This window comes from Nerophis lumbriciformis, linkage group LG05 (assembly GCF_033978685.3).
Source record: "Nerophis lumbriciformis linkage group LG05, RoL_Nlum_v2.1, whole genome shotgun sequence".
NCBI classification, from domain to species: domain Eukaryota; kingdom Metazoa; phylum Chordata; class Actinopteri; order Syngnathiformes; family Syngnathidae; genus Nerophis; species Nerophis lumbriciformis.
In genome coordinates, this window is record NC_084552.2 from 38,747,833 (window position 1) to 38,771,949 (window position 24,117).

The window sequence follows — 24,117 nt, forward strand, 5'->3', positions numbered from 1 at the left end:
CTAAATTCACAACAAGACCTGCACTCTATTAATATTTCAATAAGTACATTTCACACTAAATCTCATTGTGTGTTATTGTTTCAGCTGAAATTGAATTTTTTTTTCAAAAACGTTGACTAAAATGGTCACATGAGGAAACAAACTAGTTTTATTCTAGATTGGCGAGCAAGCTCACCTATGCGTACAACACAAGTAGAGGTAGAGTAAGCAGTCTTGCTCCTTCTCTACTCTCTCTACTGTATGAGTCATTTGTAAATATTAGGCAAGGCCTACTTACTGTCGTGAAGATGTCCGGATGATTAGCCTGCAGAAAATGCTTCAAGTTGGTTGTATTTTTACCAGAGAAAATGAAGCCACAGGGTTTACAACATGTCTTGTTGTCTACCTTGCAAAGGTAAACTGTGTCCATATGTCTTCTCTTTCTTCCAGGTGTAGAAAACATACTGTAATGATGGGTGTAACAATACAGAATAGGGATGTGACAATATGAACATTTTAGTTATTGTGACCCAAAATTATCACGGTTATCATTATTATTGTGGAATATGTTCCAAAACTGTTTTAAACATAACTAAAATAAATAGACTCACTGTTAGAAAAACACTATTTTGCATTTTCACTGAAGTGTTTTAGTCATAGTGTGTAATCTGTTTTAATAGCTAATCTTGGTACTGTAAAAGATCATCAGGACTCCTCTTCCTCCTATCCAGGAGATCGCAAAAAGCCGCTGCCTGACCAGGGCTCAGAAAATCTGCAAAGACTCCTCACACCCCCACCAAGGACCGTTTTCACTGCTGGACTCTAGAAAGAGGTTCCGCAGCCTCCGAAGCAGAACCTCCAGGTTCTGTAACAGCTTCTTCGCTCAGGCCGTAAGACTCTTGAACGCATCATAATTAAATTAAATTATCCAATCAACTCCCCCCAAAAAGGATTAACTCGCTGGAATAAAAAAGACAATATAACATACATCCATAAACGTGGACGCATGTGAAAAAGTGCAATATATTTATCTGTATATATTTATTTATTTTATATATATATTATATATATTATTTATATATATTTATTTATTTATATATGCACCTTATTGCTTTTTTGTCCTGTACTACCATGAGCTTATGTAACGAAATTCCGTTCTTATCTGTGCTGTAAAGTTCACATTTGAATGACAATAAAAAGGAAGTCTAAGTCTCAGTAAATATTTGTTTGTACAGTAGCATTTTAAGATTAGTTTAAATGAAAAGTGTGTAACAAATAAAATCTATTCTAATTATGTGTCACTTCTGGCGGGCGTTGTGTCTGTCCTACTCTGTTCAGCGGTACTTGAACTCACCAAAGAATCACCTTGTCTCTTTCCGTGCTAAGAGAGCACAGCTTGTAGGTTCAATGTGCACAACTGACTAGCTTAGTTGCTCAGACAGTAATGGGTTTATAGAAGTTTTGATTGGGGTATGTTGTTTTTAACGGGGAAAGACGTAGGCATTTTGATTTCATGTTGGCAATTAAGCTCGCGAGCTGGCACCAGTAAATCCGCCGTGAGTTTATTAAAGTGAAGTTATTAATCTCAGTTTGTAGATCATTTTCATTTAAAAGGGTAACACTAATCGTGGGGAGTGTTGTCGCCGTCATCATTATTACCGTTTATTGTTTACATCCCTATAATATAGTCTTGTTTCCCGGTGGGAAATCCAAACACTGTGTCTTCATAGTTGTAGTTCTGATTGGATCCCCACCATGACTTGCTCCCGCCCCTCTCCTATATGTTACTTTGATTACATATATTCCTAACTTGTCCTACCCACCTAAATACAAAATTAATATGATTGGATTTTGTCTGTCAATTATTCGTCGACTAAATTGTCAATTCATTTTGTCACTGTCCATTTGTTTTTACTCCTTATCGTCCTATTTTAGTGAGGGGAAAATAGGTCGTTGACGATAACTAAGACAAACATTTTTAGTCAACAAAATGAACACTGGTGGAGTTTTTATTTGTTCTTATTATTAATGCCCACGTGAAAAAAGTACAAAAAGTCCCTGTGGTACATTTATTAGAACAGAAAATGGATGTTATTGCAAGCAGAAATGTTTTTATTTATTTCATATATATTTGTTATAAAGTGTGTTTTATCCGGTTAGTTGATTATTTGAACAAATTAATCGATAGTCTACTTGATTGATAACATAATTGATAGTGGCAGCCATACATCCTAAAGACATGCATATTTCATGCAAAGACAAGATAAAAAAAAAAACATTTAGTGTGAAAATCGCGGTGTATTAGTGCAGAGTAGGATGTATTTTCACTTTTTTTGTTGCTGCAATATTTTAAAAAAACAAATTCATTACTGTAGGATAAAAATGTGTACCGTAATTTTCGGAATATAAGTCGCACCGGAGTATAAGTCGCACCTGCCCAAAATGCATAATAAAAAAGGAAAAAAACATATATAAATCGGCCAAACTATGAAAAAAACTGCGACTTATAGTCCGAAAAATACGGTAGTTGTTTTTTGTACATTTTCCATTACTTGTAAGTGTAAAGCATGCATCCTTATGGCAAAATTACTCTTTAATATATAGGTAGGATAAAAAAACAAACAGTTTGTGGAGGAACTGGGGAAACTATGCTATAAAGTTGTGTTTTTTTTGTGCAAAGGGTGCATTAATCAGTAAAATGATTCTCCTTCCAAAGCCCTGCTGGCTCATTCTATTCCATTTTCCACTTTTGGCGCCTGATTTCGAGCTGCTTTGGCACATGAGAGTTGAAGAGAGGCAGGTTGCCTCCAGAAGTGGATGTGTTTGCTGGACTGTGAGGAAATGCATTGCCTGATGCATTGGAAGGCCGTCACAAATAGCTGCAGATAGGCGAGTATTGGAAGGGGAGGAGAGTGATGGAGATGAGACGCATTAAATAGGAAAGTACAGTCAGATTCATGGAGGTCCAGGATGAAAGGTTTAAGTAATATTTGTCATTTGAGACCAAGTAGAAACTTTTAAAAGTTCAATAAACGTTTTTCCAGACCGCTGAGTCGGTTCTGGAACTATCCCAGAGGATGAGCTGGATGCAGCTTTAATGATAAATGACTTATCAAGCTCTATACACACTAGCAAAGTGCTTCAAAAGAGGAAAATACTTTTTCAATTTACAAATCATAACTTGCCAAGACCCAAACACTTGTCACCTGTGAAATCATTGAGCGCCCACATAGGATTTTAACTACAAGTTTCTTCTTTAGTTAATATAATACGGTTCTACAATAGGGGTGTCCAAACCGAGGCCTGTGGGCCAAGTGCGGCCCGCCTCCATTACGGCCCGCGAGACGTGACAATTTTAAAAATGAGATTGGCCCGCGGCGTGTTTGGAATTTTGCCTATCGCTCACAATCATTATATTTTGTTGACCATTGACCGAAGAATAATAATAATAAACTAAAGACATGACGACGGAAGTATTTTTTTTAATGCATTCTAACTAGTAAATAAATGTGATCAAAAGTATGCTTACAATGGAGCCTAGAGGACCTCTTCAATTCTGCCTATAAAGCCTTTAAAAGGACATCCAAAAACCTCCATAAAGGTTTTATATACATGATGTAAGTATATATGTAATGTAGTAACAGGCACATTCATAATAATATTTAATATTTACATATTTTGCTCATTTTAAGCATATGCGGCACCTACCTAACCTAACCTATCCCATAGCCCCGAAGGGTCGTTGGGGCACCACAGACGATCTGATGACCAGCTCTCTCCATCCCTCTCTGTCCTCAGCAGCTCTCATTGCCTCAGTGAGTTTCAGGTAAGTCCATTCTCCGATGTTATCTTCCCATCTTGTCTTTTGTCTCCCTCGTCTCCTGCCACCTTGTACGGTGCCTTGCAGGAGGGTTTTTGCAAGGTCTGAGGATCTGGTGATGTGTCCGTACCACCACCACAGTTTCCGCTTTATGACCGTGGTGAGCATGTCATCATGTGGGCCGATGGCTTGGCTGATCTTTTGCCGGACTTCTTTGTTTGTGACATGTTGGGTGTAGGAGATATCCATGAGTCTTTTGTAGAATCTCATCTCCATGTTCTGAATTATATGCGGCACATTCATTTCAAAAACACATAACGACGTTCGCTTTTTCACAACTTTACTGATTACTTCTCACTGCAGACTTCAACATACACAATAAAACATCACTTAGTGTACAATGTCTGCTGTCATTAGGATGTCGATTGCTAGGATGTTCATATATTCCCATTTAGATAAAGAATGACTCATAATCCTTGCGAGGAAAAGGGGTGTGTGACCAAGCCTCGTTTCGTGTCGTTCTCGCCATTGGCTGTCAAAGTGTGCCAACTTGTCGAAATACATCCTCATTATTCTACTATGAAGGTGAGAGGCACGATTTATGATCTACAATAAAGTTTGACAAGCAAGGAAACGAGGAAGCAGCTGATCAGTCGATCATGTCAAAATTGGCACACAGGCTTGTGCTCACGGCACCGCTATTAATAGTTTGTCTGCGTTAGCGCTTATAATAACAATATCACTTTTTTTTGGCGCTTTCTAGCCTACTCAGTGGACTAGTGGTTAAAGTGCCCGCCCTGAGATCTGTAGGTTGTGAGTTCAAACCCCAGCCGAGTCATACCAAAGACTATAAAAATGGGACCCATTACCTCCCTGCTTGGTACTAAGCATCAAGGGTTGGAATTGGGGGTTAAATCACCAAAAATCATTCCCGGGCGCGGCCACCGCTGCTTCTCACTGCTCCCCTCACCTCCCAGGGGTTGAACAAGGGGATGGGTCAAATGCAGAAGAGAAATGTCTTTAATCTTATTACTACAGTGGTTCTTAACCTGGGTTCGATCGAACCCTAGGGGTTCGGTGAGTCGGGCTCAGGGGTTTGGCGGACGTCAAGACACACCCGACTCATCGTGTGAATAGAAACTTATCCCTATCGGCGTATTATGGATACGGCAGCAGCAGAAGTCACACTGATTTGCAGGTGTGTAATTTGTTGTGAGTTTATGCACTGTGTTGGTTTTGTTGTTTGAACAAGGTGATGTTCATGCACGGTTCATTTTGTGCACCAGTAATAAAACATGGTAACACTTTAGTCTGGGGAACATATTCACCATTAATTAGTTGCTTATTAACATGCAAATTAGTAACATATTGGCTCTTAACTAGTCATTATTAAGTACTTATTAATGCCTTATTCGGCATGGCCTTATTATAACCCTAACCCTCTAACCCTAACCCGAACCAAATAACTCTAAATTAAGTCTTTGTTACTTAGAATATGTTCCCCTAGTGTCCAAAAAACTCTAAATTAAATCTTTGTTACTTAGAATATGTTCCCCATACTAAAGTGTTACCAAAAACATATAACTTTGTCTTGAATTTGAAAAAAAAAAAAGGGTTCAGTGAATGCGCATATGAAACTGGTGGGGTTCGGTACCTCCAACAAGGTTAAGAACCACTGTATTACTATTTTGCCTTCCGCCCAAATGCAGCTGGGATAGGCTCCAGCACCCCCGCGACCCGAGAGGGACAAGCGGTAGAAAATGGATGTATGGATTATTTGTTACAGAAGAACGTAGCCACACGTCTACTCAGTAAATAAAAACAGTCCAGACTTTAGCTAGCGGAAGTCATGGCTAGAGATAGTACCAAGGAGAAGTCAGAGCTTGAAACTCACTTTCTGTTGTTAAAGACTCCTGTTCGGGGAAATACATGAATAACGTAGAAAGCAGTGTGCCCTGCCCGCTACAAGATAGAACTATTAAGGCTGCATATCAGCCAATAAGGAACTTCCATTTACTAGACATAAAATAATCATTCACATTGTTGTATCTCAATGCATCTATGCACCTCTATTAAAAGAAACCTTAACTATTATGTCTAATTTAATATTTATCATTGTGTTGGACAATGTATTTTTTGGATAAATACCTGCTAGCAGTTTCATTTGAAAAACAATCAATACAGATAAGATTAAAAGCTAAGCTGTTGTATGTTTTTCATTTGGTTCTTCTACCATCTCCAAATTTCCTAAATATAACCTAAAAAAAAGGACAGGTTTTACACAACCAAACCAATTATTACAATATTAAAAAGAGTTCATTAGGGTTCATAAGCCAATCCTATTTTGCTTTAATGTTATGGTCTTTTTTTCCTCAGCCACTCTGGTGGAAATGATATTGTTGGTGTTTCACTTGGTCCTGCTCTCCTGTCTTCTTCCTCTCAGTTTGCTCACTTTTGCGTCTACAAATCAGACGGCCCTGGACATGATCAAATATTCAGCAGATATCGATTTCTCAGGACTCCCTGGATTCAAACGTTCACTTTGACCCCGTTTCCCTCCGCGCGCACACACACACACAAACACACACACACACACACACGCACACACACACACACGCACACACACACACACACATGATGGAGGTGCAGCTCATTTACTCCTCAGTGCAGCTCGTCTCGCATCATCCCCTCTTTTGTCTCCCATCCTTGCTCCTCTTCATCAGTCGCTCACCTTAAGCACCCTCCCCTCCACCCCTCCGTGTCCCGCTTAACCAGATCTGGCTGTTGTGTCATTTATTTTCGCTTAACCCTGATAAATAAACCAGCGAGCGCCTTCTGCATTATTGAAGGCTTTGACATTGCTGTCTGCACGCACTGCCACGTCAAACAATCACATGCACACAAAGAAGCTCACAATTAAAGACAGCTAACAGAGCATACAAGACTTGTGTTTTTGGAGGTGTAGCCTCCTTTGGGGTCCACGCACTCCTCTATTATTTATAAATGATGGTGGGGGCCGTGTTGTTTATGTCAATGCTTGTGCACCAATCTCTCCGCAAAGCCCTGGGGGTCCAGCTCCATAAAAGCACTGCTGCGAGTCCTTGAGTTCCGTCATTCATTCATTCACGCCCACGCTGGTGTCCGCATCCATGCGTAGTCAAAAAAACTTGTGCATACTAACCCCCCCCCACACACACACACACACTCACAGCAAACAACAACACTGCAGTCCCACAGTGAGTTAGCAGCTCTCCCCACAAGTCAGCAAACTTTTATATGCTCAGGATGTTTACGACCATCCGTGTGTGTGTGTGTGTGTGTGTGTGTGTGTGTGCGTGCGTGTGTGTGTGTGTGTGTGTGCGTGCGTGTGTGAGTCTGCATACATTCAGAGAAGGCCCCCGTGTGCATCGACGTGAGCGTGCATTCGTTCAGTGAAGATAAGTGAGAGACGTACGCAGTGAAGGGCATCGCTCACTCTTACGCGCACACACAACCCACCCGAAAAGTCCCCGTGAAGACAAAATGTACTTCTTCTTCATTCTGTAAAAAGTGTAGGGAAAAAAAAAAAAAAAAAAAGGCTGCTTCTTCCCCACGCTTTGAACCCTGCGCTTTATAGAATGCTGCGGCTAATTTAGGGCTTTTCCAGAGTTCAGGAAGCTTCACGTCACCAATAATTTTAGCCTTGTCACACCTGACCAATGACATTTTTCGCGTCAAATCAAACGCACTTACACGATCATTCAGTCAGCCATTTAGCACTTTATGCACTCACCCTCATCACAGAGAAGACATGAAGAAATATATGCGGTCCTCTCCAAGGTTTCTCATAGTCATTCACATCGACGTCCCACTGGGGTGAGTTTTCCTTGCCCTTATGTGGGCTCTGTACCGAGGATGTCGTTGTGGCTTGTGCAGCCCTTTGAGACACTTGTGATTTAGGGCTATATAAATAAACATTGATTGATTGATTGATTGTTAAATTTGTGAATGAACACAAGCACTTTTATGGATACTCAATGTTTCAATGTGTACATTTATAGACTTGTGCGGCCAATATGTGTACCAAATAAAATGGGTCCAAAAATTAGGTGGCTGCGGCTTATATTTAGGTGTGCTCTACAGCCCTGACATTACAGTACATCCATCCATCCATTTTCTACCGCTTGTCCCTGTTGGGGTCGCGGGAGGTGCTGGAGCGTATCCAAAGCTGCATTCGGGCGGAAGGCGCGGTACACCCTGAACAAGTCGCCACCTCATCCCAGGGCCAACACAGATAGACAGACAACATTCACACTCTAGGGCCAATTTAGTGTTGTCAATCAACCTTTAGATAGCTTATTAAAAAATGTAAAATAAATACTTAGATATATTTTTGAATAAATAAAGAATACATACTGAAGTAGACACCGACAGCTCTCCAACAGTTCTGTAATTTTACTCCACATATTGATATGCTTAAAGTTTTTGGTGCATACAGATGTTTCAATTTCCATTTTTCTTCTCTCTGAAGAAGTCAGCCGTCTTTTAGTACTCTGTTGGATTTCAGAAGATGATCAGAACATATCATCAAGTGGGTGTACTGGCCTTTTAAAGTTTGTCCTTTCCAAAGTTTCCAATCCAACCACAGAACTTTCCTCCAGAAGGTCTTATCTTTGTCCAGGTGATGTCAGATGAAACAAACATTGAGCTGTTTGGCCACAATACCCAGCAATATGTTTGGAGGAGAAAAGGTGAGGCCTTTAATCCCAGGAACACCACGTCCTAACGTCAAGCATGGTGGTGGTAGTATTATGCTGTGGGCCTGTTTTGCTGCCAATGGAACTGGTGCTTTACAGAGAGTAAATGGGACAATGAAAAAGGAGGATTACCTCCAAATTCTTCAGGACAACCTAAAATCATCAGCCCGGAGGTTGGGTCTTGGACGCAGTTGGGTGTTCCAACAGGACAATGACTTCAAACATACGTCAAAAGTGGTAAAGGAATGGCTAAATCAGGCTAGAATTAAGGTTTTAGAATGGCCTTCCCAAAGTCCTGACTTAACAAATGCTGGCTGAGTAACAACAATATGAACATTACACAAGGGACAATGCTGAAGAAATAAGTCCATGTCACAAAACCAACAAATTTAGCTGAACTGCACCAATTTTGTCAAGAGGAGTGGTCAAAAATTCAACCAGAAGCCCCTTATTACAGTGAAACTTGCCAAGGGACATATAACCAAATATTAACATTGTACTTTTTGACCAAGCAGATTTGGTCACATTTTCAATGGGCCCATAATAAATTCATAAAAGAACCAAACTACATGAATGTTTTTTGTGACCAACAAGTATGTGCTCCAATCACTCTATCACAAAAAAAATAAGAGTTGTAGAAATTATTGGAAACTCAAGACATCCATGACATTATGTTCTTTACAAGTGTATATAAACTTTTGACCACGACTGTACATCAAACATCAAACGTAAAGAAAATATATGATTCCATTTATAAAAAAATACTTTTTAGGTCATTTGCGAGCTTACTCGCTTTGCGCATATACGACATACTTCAAACGTCTTACGTTAAAAAAAAAAAAAAAAAAAAAAATTTTTTACCTCATACGTCAGCAGCCAAGAAGAGCTTTTGTAACCTGTTTTCAAAAGGTTTTATTATCATTGTTATACCTAATAACAAACGTGTGTTATTTGTGTTGAATTGAGAATCGATTCTAAATCAAATCGTCAACCTTAAGAATCAGAATCGAATCGCAAGTTGTTGTAAGAATCCCGTCACTACCATTTAAAGCAGGGGTGTCAAACTCATTTTAGATCGGGGGCCACATGGAGAAAAATCTACTCCCAAGTGGGCAGGTCTGGTAAAATCCCGGCACGATAACTTAAAAATAAAGACAACTTCAGATGTTTTTCTTTGTTTAAAAATAGAACAAGCACAAATGTACAAATCAGAATGTTGTTGTTTTTTTACACTTACATGTTGCGGTTAATAATTTATTTGGCGTTATCTATATTTTCTGAATAAATTATGTAATAATGTTCATCAGTCAACTCATTGGTGTTAATTTTCAATATATTGTAATAATTGTATCAAAATCAAATTACAGGATGTTATTTATGTAGTTTGATCATTTTCCTCGATGGATGTACTAACATCATGTGGTTTATTTTGTACATATGTAGCATCATCTACAAAGATACAAAGAATTGCTATTGCGACATCCAGTGGACACATCTAGAACAGCAGTTTATTTCATTAAAAAATTGTAGGTACATTTTTATACTTAACAAACTCATCCCGAGGGCCGGATAAAACCTGTTCGCGGGCCTGATCCGGCCCTCGGGCCATACATTTGACATCCTTGATTTAAAACCTTCTCACCCCTTCTGAAGCTTGTGTTCCCACTTGACATACCACCTTTATTGTGGGGACATTTCTCCCCGTGTGGACATTTTGGCTGGCTCCTTCGCCCCGTTGGCCAGAGCGTGTGTGTTTGGGGTGTTTGTGTGTGACCCGAGGACAGGGGCTTACATAAACTCTGACCTCATGTTATGAGTGAAAACATCCATCAGCGAGTATAACTAATCAATGTTGCCGCTCTTTCTCTCCCCTCTCCGGGGGTGCGGGAAGGAAAAGAATCGCTTTTAATGGGATTGGAGTAATCTGATTACAAAGCGCTGGCATCTGTAATACATTAGTGACCTTCCAAAACAAAGTAATTAGATGAAAAACTTTCTCCACAAGGTTTGCAAATGAAGCCATTAGTACTTGTCCGCAACGACGACGGCGGCGCGGTAGCATGCTAACGACACGTGCTAACGAGTGGATTCAAAACTAACGTGTAATAGACTTTGAAATGAACCTCCGCGCGCAGTTCAACACGTGTGCAAGGTGAGTCGTGTGACGCCACAGGTTAATTAAACGTATTGATGCACAAGCAAGACGGCTGCCAATCTCTTCTCGTGTGGTCATCTGCGGCTCAGCAGATATGACCCCCCCCCCCTAAAAACGAGTCGTTAGATGAGGACGGTATTAACGATCTAGCAGCCTCGTTAAGCCAGACACCATAAGCGGCGTTCTTCGTTTGGGACGAGCCCAATTACAGCTCGCATGTCGTTATCAATAAGTTATCAGTGCCAGATGCTCTCCGCTTTAAGCTACTCCGCTTGCCCTCCTCGACTATCCACCTCTCCTAATTCCCAGCTATGAGGGGAAGTGTGTATGTGTATGTGCATGTGTGTGTGACCTCAAGCCTCCATTGATTATGACTGGACCTGTCAATCGATGGGTCTAGGCTGTGCGTGTGGAGATAAAGGTGAGGAAGGTGCTTCACTTTCGGCTGAACGATAAAGCCGTTGCAAAATAAATACCGCAAAATTCTCCTTTTGTTGTTATCATTATTATTAGCGGGGATGGGCCAATACCACTTTTTCATGTCCAATACTGTAAGCTTGTCTCTATGGGCCGATACGGACACCGACCTTGTTGCTATAGCAATACTGTAGATTTTTAAAGGGGAACATTATCACAATTTCAGAAGGGTTAAAACCATTAAAAATCAGTTCCCAGTGGCTTATTTTATTTTTCGAAGTTTTTTTCAAAATTTTACTCATCACGCAATATCCCTAAAAAATGCTTCAAAGTGCCTGATTTTAACCACCCGTCAATTTTCCTGTGACGTCACACAGTGATGCCAATACAAACAAACATGGCGAATAGAACAGCAAGATATCGCGACATTAGCTCGGATTCAGACTCGGATTTCAGCGGCTTAAGCGATTCAACAAATTACGCATGTATTGAAACGGATGGTTGTAGTGTGGAGGCAGGTAGCGAAAACGAAATTGAAGAAGAAACTGAAGCTATTGAGCCATATCAGTTTGAACCGTATGCAAGCAAAACCAACGAAAACGACACGACAGCCAGCGACACGGGAGAAAGCGAGGACAAATTCGGCGATCGCCTTCTAACCAACGATTGGTATGTGTTTGTTTGGCATTAAAGGAAACTAACAACTATGAACTAGGTTTACAGCATATGAAATACATTTGGCAACAACATGCACTTTGAGAGTGCAGACAGCCCAGTTTTCATCAATTAATATATTCTGCAGACATACCCTCATCCGCTCTCTTTTCCTGAAAGCTGATCTGTCCAGTCCAGTTGGAAATGCATCTGCTTTGAGTGTCGCAGGATATCCACACATTCTTGCCATCTCTGTCGTAGCATAGCTTTCGTCGGTAAAGTGTGCGGAACAAACGTCCAATTTCTTGCCACTTTCGCATCTTTATGCCACTGGTGCAACTTGAATCCGTCCCTGTTCGTGTTGTTACACTCTCCGACAACACACCGACGAGGCATGATGTCTCCAAGGTACAGAAAACAGTCGAAAAAACGGAAAATAACAGAGCTGATTTGACTCGGTGTTTGTAATGTGTTTGAGAAAATGGCGGATTGCTTCCCGATGTGACATCACAACGTGACGTCATCGCTCCGAGAGCGAATAATAGAAAGGCGTTTAATTCGCCAAAATTCACCCATTTAGAGTTCGAAAATTGGTTAAAAAAATATATGGTCTTTTTTCTGCAACATCAAGGTATATATTGACGCTTACATAGGTCTATGGATAATGTTCCCCTTTAAAGCTGCAGGAGCAATTGATAAAGATGGTGAGAAACTTCATTGAACTCAAGAAAGAACTCAAAGTATGAAAGTACTCCTCTGCTCATCGCCGTCTTTGCCAACACGCGTCTTCAATAAAGGTAAAAGAGATGTTAATTGGCAGGGCTGCCCCGATACGATGCCGATATTGGAGCCTTAAATGTTGGCCGACACTGATATTTTAATATCCGATATGATATGGTTGATTGGCAACACTAAATTGGCCTTGGTGTGTGAATGTTGTCTGTCTATCTGTGTTGGCCCTGCGATGAGGTGGCGACTTGTCCAGGGTGTACCCCGCCTTCCGCCCGGATGCAGCTGAGATAGGCTCCAGCAACCCCCGCCACCCCGAAAGGGACAAGCGGTAGGAAATGGACAAATGGATGATATGAGCAAGAATTGTGGTACTTACTTTTGTTATTTTGTAGTGTGGAATGTTGGGAAAAAGTGAAATTACAATGAGGTATGAAAAACACTAAACTTATGACTTATTTTATGCTTATGAAGTGGAGTGTTCATTTCAATTTTCTAGTGGTCAAAATAATGAATTGAATTAAGAGCATGATGCAGTAACAATGATGCGGACACGTTTGTTAAAGGATCCACTTCTGCCTTGGAGACTTTATATATGTAAGTAATATGCAACTAGAATTAATCGATACTTGTTTATATTGACAATGTGGTGTTCTCGACAATTAAGGACACTTTGTCATAATCTGGCAGCTCTGCTGCCGCCTATCTCCTTTCTGTTGCGGTACATGGTTAAGCTCTCCATTTCCGTTGCTCAGCGCCAGTAGATTTCCTGATGAATCACCCTTCCAATCGTGTTCGCCCCCTGTGCTTTGGCTCATCTCACGCTCCTCGTCCACTGTGACTTAGTCGCAGTGTTTCTGTGTCGACTATCTTTTCCATCATTCATCTCCGTTTGGGGTCCTACTCTGGCTAAGCCCATCGTGACACACTTATTACGTATGTCTAGCTTGTGTGCTATTGTGTGCTTGGCGGCTGCGTAGCTGCCAGCTATGTTTACCTTTGGTAAATGATTTGACTAAAATACAATAAGAGACCAACCTTGTGTGCTTATTGGAGAATATTTAAAGTTAAAGTAAAAGTAAAGTACCACTGATAGTCACACACACACTCGGTGTGGTGAAATTAACCTCTGTTCCACCCCCTGGGAGGTGAGGGGAGCAGTGAGCAGCAGCGGTGGCCGCACTCGGGAATAATTTTTTGGTGATTTAACCCCCAATTCCAACCCTTGATGCTGAGTGCCAAGCAGGGAGGTAATGGGTCCCATTTTTATAGTCTTTGGTATGACTCGAGCGGGGTTTGAACTCACGACCTACCGATCTCAGGGCGGACACTCCAACCACAAGGCCACTGAGCAGATGTTTACTGGCTGTCCATCTTTGCACAAGTAAACGTGCTGAAGGATCGCTTGTATCGGATATTCTGTCAGAGATTTTAGGTGCAAGCCGATATCAGCAAAACAACAAGTATCGGCTGATATCGGCCCACAAATGGTAATGTATCCAGTTTATTCTTCATTTTTATGTATGTCACATTGTTTTCTGCACGTAAAACTTTATTTATTCTCTAAAAAATGTGTTTTGTGTTCATATTTCTGGGTGTCTGGAACAAACTCAATGGAATTATATTGTTTGTTATGGAAAAAATTGTTTCAGTTTTTGTGTAAAGTTGTTCCCAAATAGTCATCACTTTTAAATTATGAATGGCCGCCAGTGTTTTCTTCCTTCACCCTTGTTGTTTATCTTTGTGCAAATGTGACCCAGCTTGTATTTTGACTCAAATATTTATATGACTTTAGAATGCGTGAATGAAAGAAAAAAACGTAGGAAAGGTAAGGCTTCCCGACACAAAGCGACTCTTCTCTCTTCCTGCTGGCATTTTTTTTTTTTTTTGTACTCTCCACAGATGAGAGGAAGCGAACAGAGCGTGTGCACACCTGAGTGCATCCCGCATGCGTGGGAGGAGGGAATCAAACGACTCCCTTTCTCACTCCTGAGGTGGTTTTGCATCCTGTTTGCACTAAAAACCTGCTCTTAAAAAAACACAAATAAAACAACCCACAGGTTTCTGGCGAGGTTTACCAGAACGCTCCATCCCGTGTGATCGCTCCTCGCCTTGATGACCTCATCACCGGGTCCTGAAGCGGTCTGAACAAGCTGCTCCGAATCAAGCAAAAACAAACCACCTTTTTCGCCGTTTGCGGTGACTGCAAAGTCTGACAGGAACAATAAACATGCCCGTGGCTGGGCACAGCTGCAGCGCACGACAAAACACACACACACAAACACACACACTTGAAATGACACAAGACAAACTGGAACCAGACCTCCCCCGATAGGTCTGGCTTTGGATCAGAACCAAACTGCACACATTAGATCAGTGTTTTTCAACCACTGTGCCGCGGCCGTGAGATACAGTCTGGTGTGCCGTGGGAGATTATCTAATTTCACCTATTTGGGTTAAAAATATTTTTTGAAAACCAGTAATTATAATTTGCAAATGATGTGTTGTTGTTGAGTGTCTCTGCTGTCTAGAGCTCGGCAGAGTAACCGTGTAATACTCTTCCATATCAGTAGGTGGCAGCAGGTAGCTAATTGCTTTGTAGATGTCGGGAACATGGTTTGTCGTGATCACAATATGCAGACGACAGCGGGAGGCAGTGTGCAGGTAAAAAGGTGTCTAATGCTTAAACCAAAATTAAACAAAAGGCGAGAGCCCCTAAGAAAAGGCATTGAAGCTTAGGGAAGGCTATGCAAAACGAAGCTAAAACTGAACTGGTTGCAAAGTAAACAAAAACAGAATGCTGGACGACAGCAAAGACTTACAGCGTGTGGAGCAGCAGACGGCGTCCACAAAGTACATCCGTACATGACATGACAATCAACACCAAAAAAGGAGCGCATGACAAGAACTAAAACACTACACACAGGAAAACAGCAAAAAAAAACTCCAAATAAGTCAGGGTGTGATGTGACAGGTGGTGACAGCACACCTACTTTGAGACAAGAGCTATAGTGATGCATGCTTGGTTATGGTTTGAATTAATATCCAACAATTGCGAGAACGACTTTTTACTGTCAATATTGGCTGCTAAATTTGATTTGTTTATGTTTTCTGCTAGTGGTGTGCCTCGGGATTTTTTCAATGAAAAAAATGTGCCTTGGCTCAGAAAAGGTTGAAAAACACTGCATTAGATATTACATACCTTACACATATTCCTGTTTTTTGACATTATGATCAATGCATTCATATTAGAACTACTCCCTCACTCATTGCTGTCTTTGCCAACAAGACTCTCTAATAAAAGTAAAAGTGATGTTAAATGTTCATTTATTTGCTCATGTACCGTATTTTCTGGGCTATAAAGCGCACCCACCAAATTTTAGAAGAAAATTATATTCTAACATATATTAGCCACCCCGGACTATAGGCCGCAGCTATACCGGTTCAAAAGATTTTTCTTTCAAACAGCTGATCAAACAAAACTAAAACAATACAAAAAGAATGTCGCTGTAAGTTAATAATACTAGCACAGACACTTTATGACTGACTAAATGTGTTAGCATTTTCGCTAGTGCTATCGACGCTAGCTCGATAACATTACGATAGCACGTACAAATATGCATAAAAACACTCCTACAGACATCGCAGATGGGACGGTTTAGAATGTATGAATTGTTTTGGTTACATTGTAAAACTTAGCAATTGTTGCTTGGACTGATGAATGACGATTCCTTTTGAACAGAAACGCTATGTACAGTTTTGCTTCCGGTTCAGGGCATGAAACACGAAAATATACTCTCAACCCGCAGCACCTGCAGTGACAAAACTCGTTTATACAAACCAAACAGTCCAGTTGCAATCGATTGAATGCCCTGCGATTACAATGACTCGAATGAATGACAATATCCGTAGAAACAACTTTATTAAAACTATTTGTTTAATACAAAACACTATGGCCGTTAGTGAAGAAAAATCCATAAATTAGCCGTACCGCAGGATTCAAAGCATAGGAAAAAAGCAGCGGCTTATATTCCGGAAAATAAAGTATATGTATTTTACTTTGTTTTCAGCATGTAAAACTATAATTAATCTCTATAAAAGTGTTTTGAGGTCATATTTCGGGGTGTCTGGATTGCGGTCATTGGATTACTTGTACAGTATGCAACATTTTTTATCATCATACCTATTTTTATTTGAAAAAGTGTTTCTAACTACCTTAACGTTTCCATTTTTGTGCAATCAAACAAACAAATACCAATCAAGACCGCAATAAAAAAGGCATTCTTTACGCCACTGCCCTCGCTTATTGCCCATAGTCTGGATCACACAAGGACCTCGTTAGTCTTAAACGCACCCGCACAATCTCAACGACCATCAGAGTGATAAACAAACACACTCCAGCACAATCAGAAATCAAGCGTGCAATCACAACAAAGCCCTGATCACGCCACACACACACACACACACACACACACACACACACACACACACACACACACACACACACACACACACACACACACACACACACATTTACTCACCGATGATGTAGTAGTCGTGCATGCTCTTGAACTCGTGGCCCCACAGGTTGGGCGAGAACTCCTGGAACTTGATGGTGAAGCGGCGTTCTCGCGTAGGCTCGTCGCACGTCAGCACGATGTTGGGCGCGCCCATTACCTCGCAGCGGTCCGCCTGCTCCCGCGACGCCACTAGGTACAGCTTGTAGAACTCGTACTCCGGCGTGGAGCGAGCCGTGTCCAGCGGGGGACAGATCAGGTCCAGCCGGTCGCCGATCTGAGGGTAGAGGATGTAGCCCTTATCATCCAGGAACCTGGGGAGTAGACAGAAAGAGAGTTAAGTGTTGTTTCTTCAAAGAAAATTGCCATCCGAGTTTTTTCCTTTAATTGGAGTGCACAGTCAATTAAGTAAGCCCATGTTAGCTTGCTAGGCTAACAGCGGAAGCCACAACCCAGAGCGCTTTCTTTGGTAGGGTCTAGTTTTGGGCATCGAGCATCAGGCATCGATGGGAGCTGGGTTTTACAATCCGATTCTGCCGGAATCGTCTAGATTTTTTCAAATTCGATTCCTATTTTCGGTGCTCAGTCCGCCAAATGGAAGAAATAACTGCCACAGAGCAACTAACTGCCTATCGCCATACACCGTGTGCAACCGCTCCCCAAAGTCAATAATCCCCCATTCCAGCATATAAACTACTGTAAATTCCAAACTATAAGCTGCTACTTTCTTCCTACGCTTTGAACCATGCGGTTTATAAAACGATGCAACTAATGAATGGATTATTCTTCGCTAAAAACCATAATGTTTTGTGTTCAATAGTTTTCATTAAACACAAGCAGACACACTGAAAAGGTATGTCGTTGTGGCTTGTGCAGGCCTTTGAGACACTTGTGATAAAGGGCTTTATGAATAAACTTTGACTGATTGATTGATATGTTATTGTTTTTGCTATGACGCCATCTTTTGTACGAGGTTGGTCACTGCAGGTGTTGGAGGCTGAAAAGGTACTTCCCGTTTTAATGCTTTCAACCAAAAGTATAACCGCTCATGGCGTTTCTGCTCGAAAGGATTATTTATTCATCACTCCAAGCAAAGTTTGTAAGTTTTACAATTTGACTAAAATAATTTATACTTACTAAACCGTCCTGTGTGATGTCAGTAGGAGTGTTTTATGCATAATTGTACGTAATCAAGTTAGCGTTGTTACCATGAGCTAATATGCTAACACGTTAATGAGTGTTTGTGTTAGTATTATTAACTTACAATTACATTCTTTTTGTATTGTTTCAGTTTCAATAATTCCTTAGTAAATTCACCAAAATGTCGCGATGGAGTTATTGAGTCGGTTTAGCTGATTGGAGAGCTAGCTTCCGCAATTAGTGGGTCCATGACGATGACTTCTGTTTTGTTTGATCAGGCATTTTACTGCCATGTTGCAGACACCTTTTGTGAACAATTATTGTATGTAAATAAAAATGTACAAAATATTTCTGTGTACCGGTAAGTAACTAATTTCACAACTTATAATAAATGATAAATGGGTTATACTTGTATAGCGCTTTTCTACCTTCAAGCGCTTTGACAGTATTTCCACATTCACCCATTCACACACACATTCACACACTGATGGCGGGAGCTGCTATGCAAGGCGCTAACCAGCAGCCATCAAGAGCAAGGGGTGAAGTGTCTTGCCCAAGGACACAACGGACGTGACTAGGATGGTAGAAGGTGGGGATTGAACCCCAGTAACCAGCAACCCTCCGATTGCTGGCACGGCCACTCTACCAACTTCGCCACGCCGTCCCCACTTGTATACAGTATCTGCAGTTTATAGTCCGGAATATTTATTTCTTCAAAAATTTTGTGGGTGTGGCTTATACACGCTCTGTATTATTATCACTGGAGGACTGAAAGACATGTTACTCATCAAGGAAAAACAAGCAAGAGCAGGGAAGCTAAAAGCTAAGATAGCCATAAAAGCTTGCTTGAAAATGCACAAGAAAAAAGTGCTGAGTAAAGTTCAAGACGTGTATTTAAAATGCAAAGTGCAAGTTCAAATATTTATCTACTGGTTGAAAATAAAAATACAAATACAAAAAAAACACTATCGAGAGGTTTTGGGAACCGGAATCAAAATGAAACCAGAAACGTCCGAATTCAACTATGCCTTTTAGTGGGGTCTTCATGGACAAAAACAACAAAAAAGCCAGCGATGTGTTTAGGCTAAGTATCGTGATGCAGTTGGCTGAGCGAACGCGCTGTGACAGACGCCATCCAAAGGCCCCCAGCTGCTTTCCCCATCTCTGCGCTGTACTGTTTTGTCCATGAAATATACACAATCACTAAGCACAAACACATGAGGCATCCAAGGACATCAAAATTAAAGGTGACGTCTTCATTAGAATCCATGCCTTATGATTTTTAAGAATCGGACTAATTTCACCAAAAGTGCCTTCTGAGAAGTCGCTGCTTCACTTCAGGTCACTTTGGGTTATCAGGCGACAATCAGACTGAAGAGCCAGGGGGCCTCGGCGTCACTCAGCACATCCTTGACCTCCTCTCATGAGCCAGATTCAGCACACACACGCTTTATTTTTAGTCCGGGGCCCAAACATGGCCGTGCTTCCTCAGGCCTCACACACATACACAGGACCCACATGGATGCCCTCCACGAAACACTCTTATAATAACAAGCGCTTTTTACTTCCTGCACCAAGCATTCACAGAGAGTCGTATCTGGAAGGTACCGTGAGTCACACTTGAGCTGCACTGCACAAAGGCAAAACACACACACACACACACACACAGATACACTCACACACATTCACGAGGGAGGATGTGAGGAGTTGAAAGTTAAAATGCCAACAGGCCGCAAAAAAAAAGAAAAAAAAAGATTCAGTGCAGTGGAGAATGCGTATGTAATATCATTATGCAAAAGTGCCTTTTTAATGATGTTCTAACGGCAAAATGTGTCCCTAGAGCCTGTTTATGAGCACCAGATGTGAGAAGAATCGATATCATCTCACTTGCCTGCTCAAATGTTGAGAGAAGAGGCGCTCAAACACTCGCTTGAAGAAAAACCTTCATCTTCGACAAAATGCTTCGCGACACATCCTAAAATCAAGCTCTGCAAACCATTTCAATTCCATCCATCCATCCATTTTCTACCGCTTAATCCCTTCGGGGTCGCGGGGGGCGCTGGAGCCTATCTCAGCTACAATCGGGCGGAAGGCGGGGTACACCCTGGACAAGTCGCCACCTCATCGAAAGGGCCAACACAGATAGACAGACAACATTCACACTCACATTCACACACTAGGGCCAATTTAGTGTTGCCAATCAACCTATCCCAAGGTGCATGTTTTTGGAGGTGGGAGGAAGCCGGAGTACCCGGAGGGAACCCACGCAGTCACGGCGAGAACATGCAAACTCCACACAGAAAGATCCCGAACCCGGGATTGAACCCAGGACTGCTCAGGACCTTCGTATTGTGAGGCAGACGCACTAACCCCTCTTATAATATTTTTATTTTGCGGGGGTACATGTCTCTGCACACTTTAATGTGCAGTAATAATTTAATACTATTGAATGGAGTCAAACACTGGTGACAGGCGGAAAACCACCGCTCACATAAGTCCTTTAGACCGCCAACAAGCTTCTTAACTGGCTTTCTGGCACTGCCTTCTTGCCAACATGACAATATTTGACCAATTGACCAATCAACGGTCAGATGCGAGACAAGAGCGGGTGGCGATCATTCACAGGTTGGCGTTAACGCACTTTTTGTGTCTTTTTACGCATTGAAATCAGAAAGGACGCGCATTTACGGAAGTCTGTGCGTCCCCGGGATGCAGATTTTTTTTTTTTAACGACCCTGCCTACTCCGGGTCAAAACTCCGGTTTGCTTGTTTTTTTAACCATTATCGCTTTTCGCCGGTGTTTTGTTTTGTTTATATTTGCTGGTGTAGTGCCAAAATGTGATTGCCTGCCAACATTGTATTTCCTTCACGGCAGCGCGAGGATGAGGAAATAATTTAGACCCGCAAATGGTGAGAAAGACACAAAAAGGCGCTTGGTTGCACCGCCATTTTGTCTTCGCGAGGATTATGAGTCATTCTTCATCTAAACGGGAATATAACTACATCCTATCAGTTCGCATCCCAGTGGGAGCAGACATTGTACAGTAAGTGATGTCTTATTTCGTTGGTTCTCATGAAGTCTGCAGTGAGTAGAAACCAGTGACGTTGTCGAAGGAAAAAGCGAACGTTGTGATGCATTTGTGAAATTAATGCACCGCGTATGCTTAAAGTGATGAAAATACGTCAATATTGCATTATATTATAAATGTGCCTGTTACTACATTACATATTAAATGTAGCATTGAATTCTTCAGACCACACCCTATGTAATCAAGCCAATTGTGTACAGCCGATATGGGCATCTACATCAACAATATGATTTGCCTGTGTAGCTTGAAAGGACAAAAATAAATAAATAATAATCATAAAAATAATAATGATAATAATAACAAGCATACCATGTAGTGTATATGTAAAATACACAATAGCGCTTCTTGAAGACACACACTCTGTTAAAGACGCTGTGCAGATAAACACAGCTCATTAGCATTAAAACAAAAACGAAAAAAATGGCGTGTTCCAAAAAGTACTTTTAAATTGTCTGAATTCTAACACCAGGGCTATATTTTGGACAAAAGACTTCCAACACACTGCAGTGAAAAGTGTATTGGCATGGGACCTTTAAACAAATGGTATTACTATTGTTTTTACATTGCCAATCAGACATGTTGCACAAAAGAACACATCCAGCTTTTGGGGAAAGGTTTTTAATGGCGGTCAAGGTGTCCCAATACTTTTGTCCATATCAAGTCCTGCGCAACATTTCATCTTCCTTTCACGTCGCTTTTACTTTTTTCCCTCCCCCTCCGCCGTCAACAATGGGGCCATTCATGTGGCCACGCTTTGAAACACGGTGTGTGTGTGTGTGTGTGGAGGGGGGGGGGGTGTCGTAAGGGCGCAGAGGTGAAACTGATGGAGGTTTTTTGCTGGAGAGTGTTAGAAATAAAGAAAGGAGGCTTCCTTTCTTCTCTGGGCTGAAACATCATTTTTTTCACCCCGCTTTGACCTCTGCGACCCGCTCCCCTTGCGGCCCCCTATACCTTAAAAAAAACAAAAAAAAAACTTTTATACTTCCCAGCTGCCCCTCCGCACATTTAAAGATATTCCAAAAACGGTGCACCCTTTTTCTTCTTGACAGACAGCCTGAAGACGTCCAAAATTCCACAGCGGCAATCCGAGCCGAGTCCGAAACTGAGCACACAGGTGTATCGAACACACAGGTGCATCTCCAATCACGACAGCCTTTGAACGTATCACACAACCTGGCAGGAGGCGAAGCTAGAAAAGCATGAACAGCAGTAAGGGTACTCACGGCACCATTCGTCACGGTTTACCTGACATATGACACGTGACAAATTGGAGGGGGGTACACTTTTGTAGCCATTCCAACTTTGACAAAAGTGTCAGTTGCTATGTAGAGTGGCGCTTTCCATCATTTTCGGCAGACTGCATTGCAAATTGATGAACACCCCCACCTTCCTCTCCTGTGAGATCCACCCAGAAAGTTAAAGTTAAAGTTAAAGTTAAAGTACCACTGATAGTCACACACACACTAGGTGTGGTGAAATTACCCTCTGCGTTTGACCCATCCCCTTGTTCCACCCCCTGGGAGGTGAGGGGAGCAGTGAGCAGCAGCGGTGGCCACGCTCAGGAATCATTTTGGTGATTTAACCCCAAATTCCAACCCTTGATGCTGAGTGCCAAGCAGGGAGGTAATGGGTCCCATTTTTATAGTCTTTGGTATGACTCGGTTTGAACTCCGGACCTACCGATCTCAGGGCGGACACGCCAACCACGAGGCCACTGAGCAGGAATGGGGCCATATGAATACCGTCCCTACTGTATCTATCAGGGAACAATAAATGATGGCGACGCTCTCCTCTTTAGATTGCTGGCGTCCTGTCGGCATAAAGCTGTCGGCTCTAATCTCATGGTGGAATCGCACGCTCACATCTAATGTACACAACACACCGTGGCTAAGGCACAGCAGGAGAGCGCGCTTTTAAAGGCCAGTTAAAGAACTCACCCACAGGAGGCAAACCTACACACACGCTGGGCTGCAACACCTGCAGGCTGTCTAGTAGCCACCAGCAAATATATCCACAAAAAAATACCTTCCCCACACATCTCCCGGAATAATAATAACAATAGAAATAGAATGTCTAGTCTAGTGCATGTGTGACTGTTACGTTCCACGTAGTTTGTTCGTGTTTCATCCCCTATTGTTTCTACAGGTCACACTCATTCACCGCCTCTGCTGACAATTAACCGGTTCCTGTTCCCAGCTGCTCTTCATTTCACCTGTTAATCAGCCAGTCAATCCTGGTCCACCGTTCATCCTCCCATCCTGCTTCAAACCACCTGCCCACCACTGGATCAGGTGGATTTTTTTTCTGCCATGCTGTGTTTTTTTACCTTTCAATTGTCCGTGTTTTGTAAGCATCTGTTTAGGCCTTGTTTACACCAAGCCGGATAAGGTTATCCAGGGTAAATCACACCTAACCTTATCCGTGTCCACACACAACAATGCCACCGTTTAAGACCCCCGCCCACCTCCGTCCGCCGGCGCAATGCGACCAAGTGCACATGCAAGGAAAATCACAAAAAAACACCTGATTGTCCTCTGCTACAATCTCTCCAGGAGATGACTTTACTTCACTGTGAAGTTAATTAAAAGAGCTTTATTGTAAATAGTTTGCTGTGCATTTTACATTTTGTTTGCTGTGTTTTGTGTGCAAGTTTTTAAATTAAAATGTATCTCCTTTGAACAATATCCAGTGTTGTGGTATTTCAATGAACTAGAATCCAGTGTAGTGAATCACACCTGAGACATCATAAATTAATCAAATCTTTAATGGACATGAGAAAGTAGACAATGCGATAAAGAACAGTTTACAACAATTACAAAAATGAATCAATCAATCAATCAATGTTTATTTATACAGCCCTAAATCACAAGTGTATCAAAGA

General features: G+C 41.7%; 1 protein-coding gene across 1 annotated transcript in view; it reads right to left on the minus strand.

Moving 5' to 3' along the window:
- Positions 1–24,117, minus strand: part of efnb3b (ephrin-B3b) — a 157,927-nt gene that overhangs the window by 62,241 nt on the left and 71,569 nt on the right. Inside the window, exon 2 of the mRNA XM_061960392.2 lies at positions 17,032–17,321. Within this exon, the coding sequence (XP_061816376.1) occupies positions 17,032–17,321 (290 nt within the window). The remainder of the gene's footprint in view (positions 1–17,031; positions 17,322–24,117) is intronic.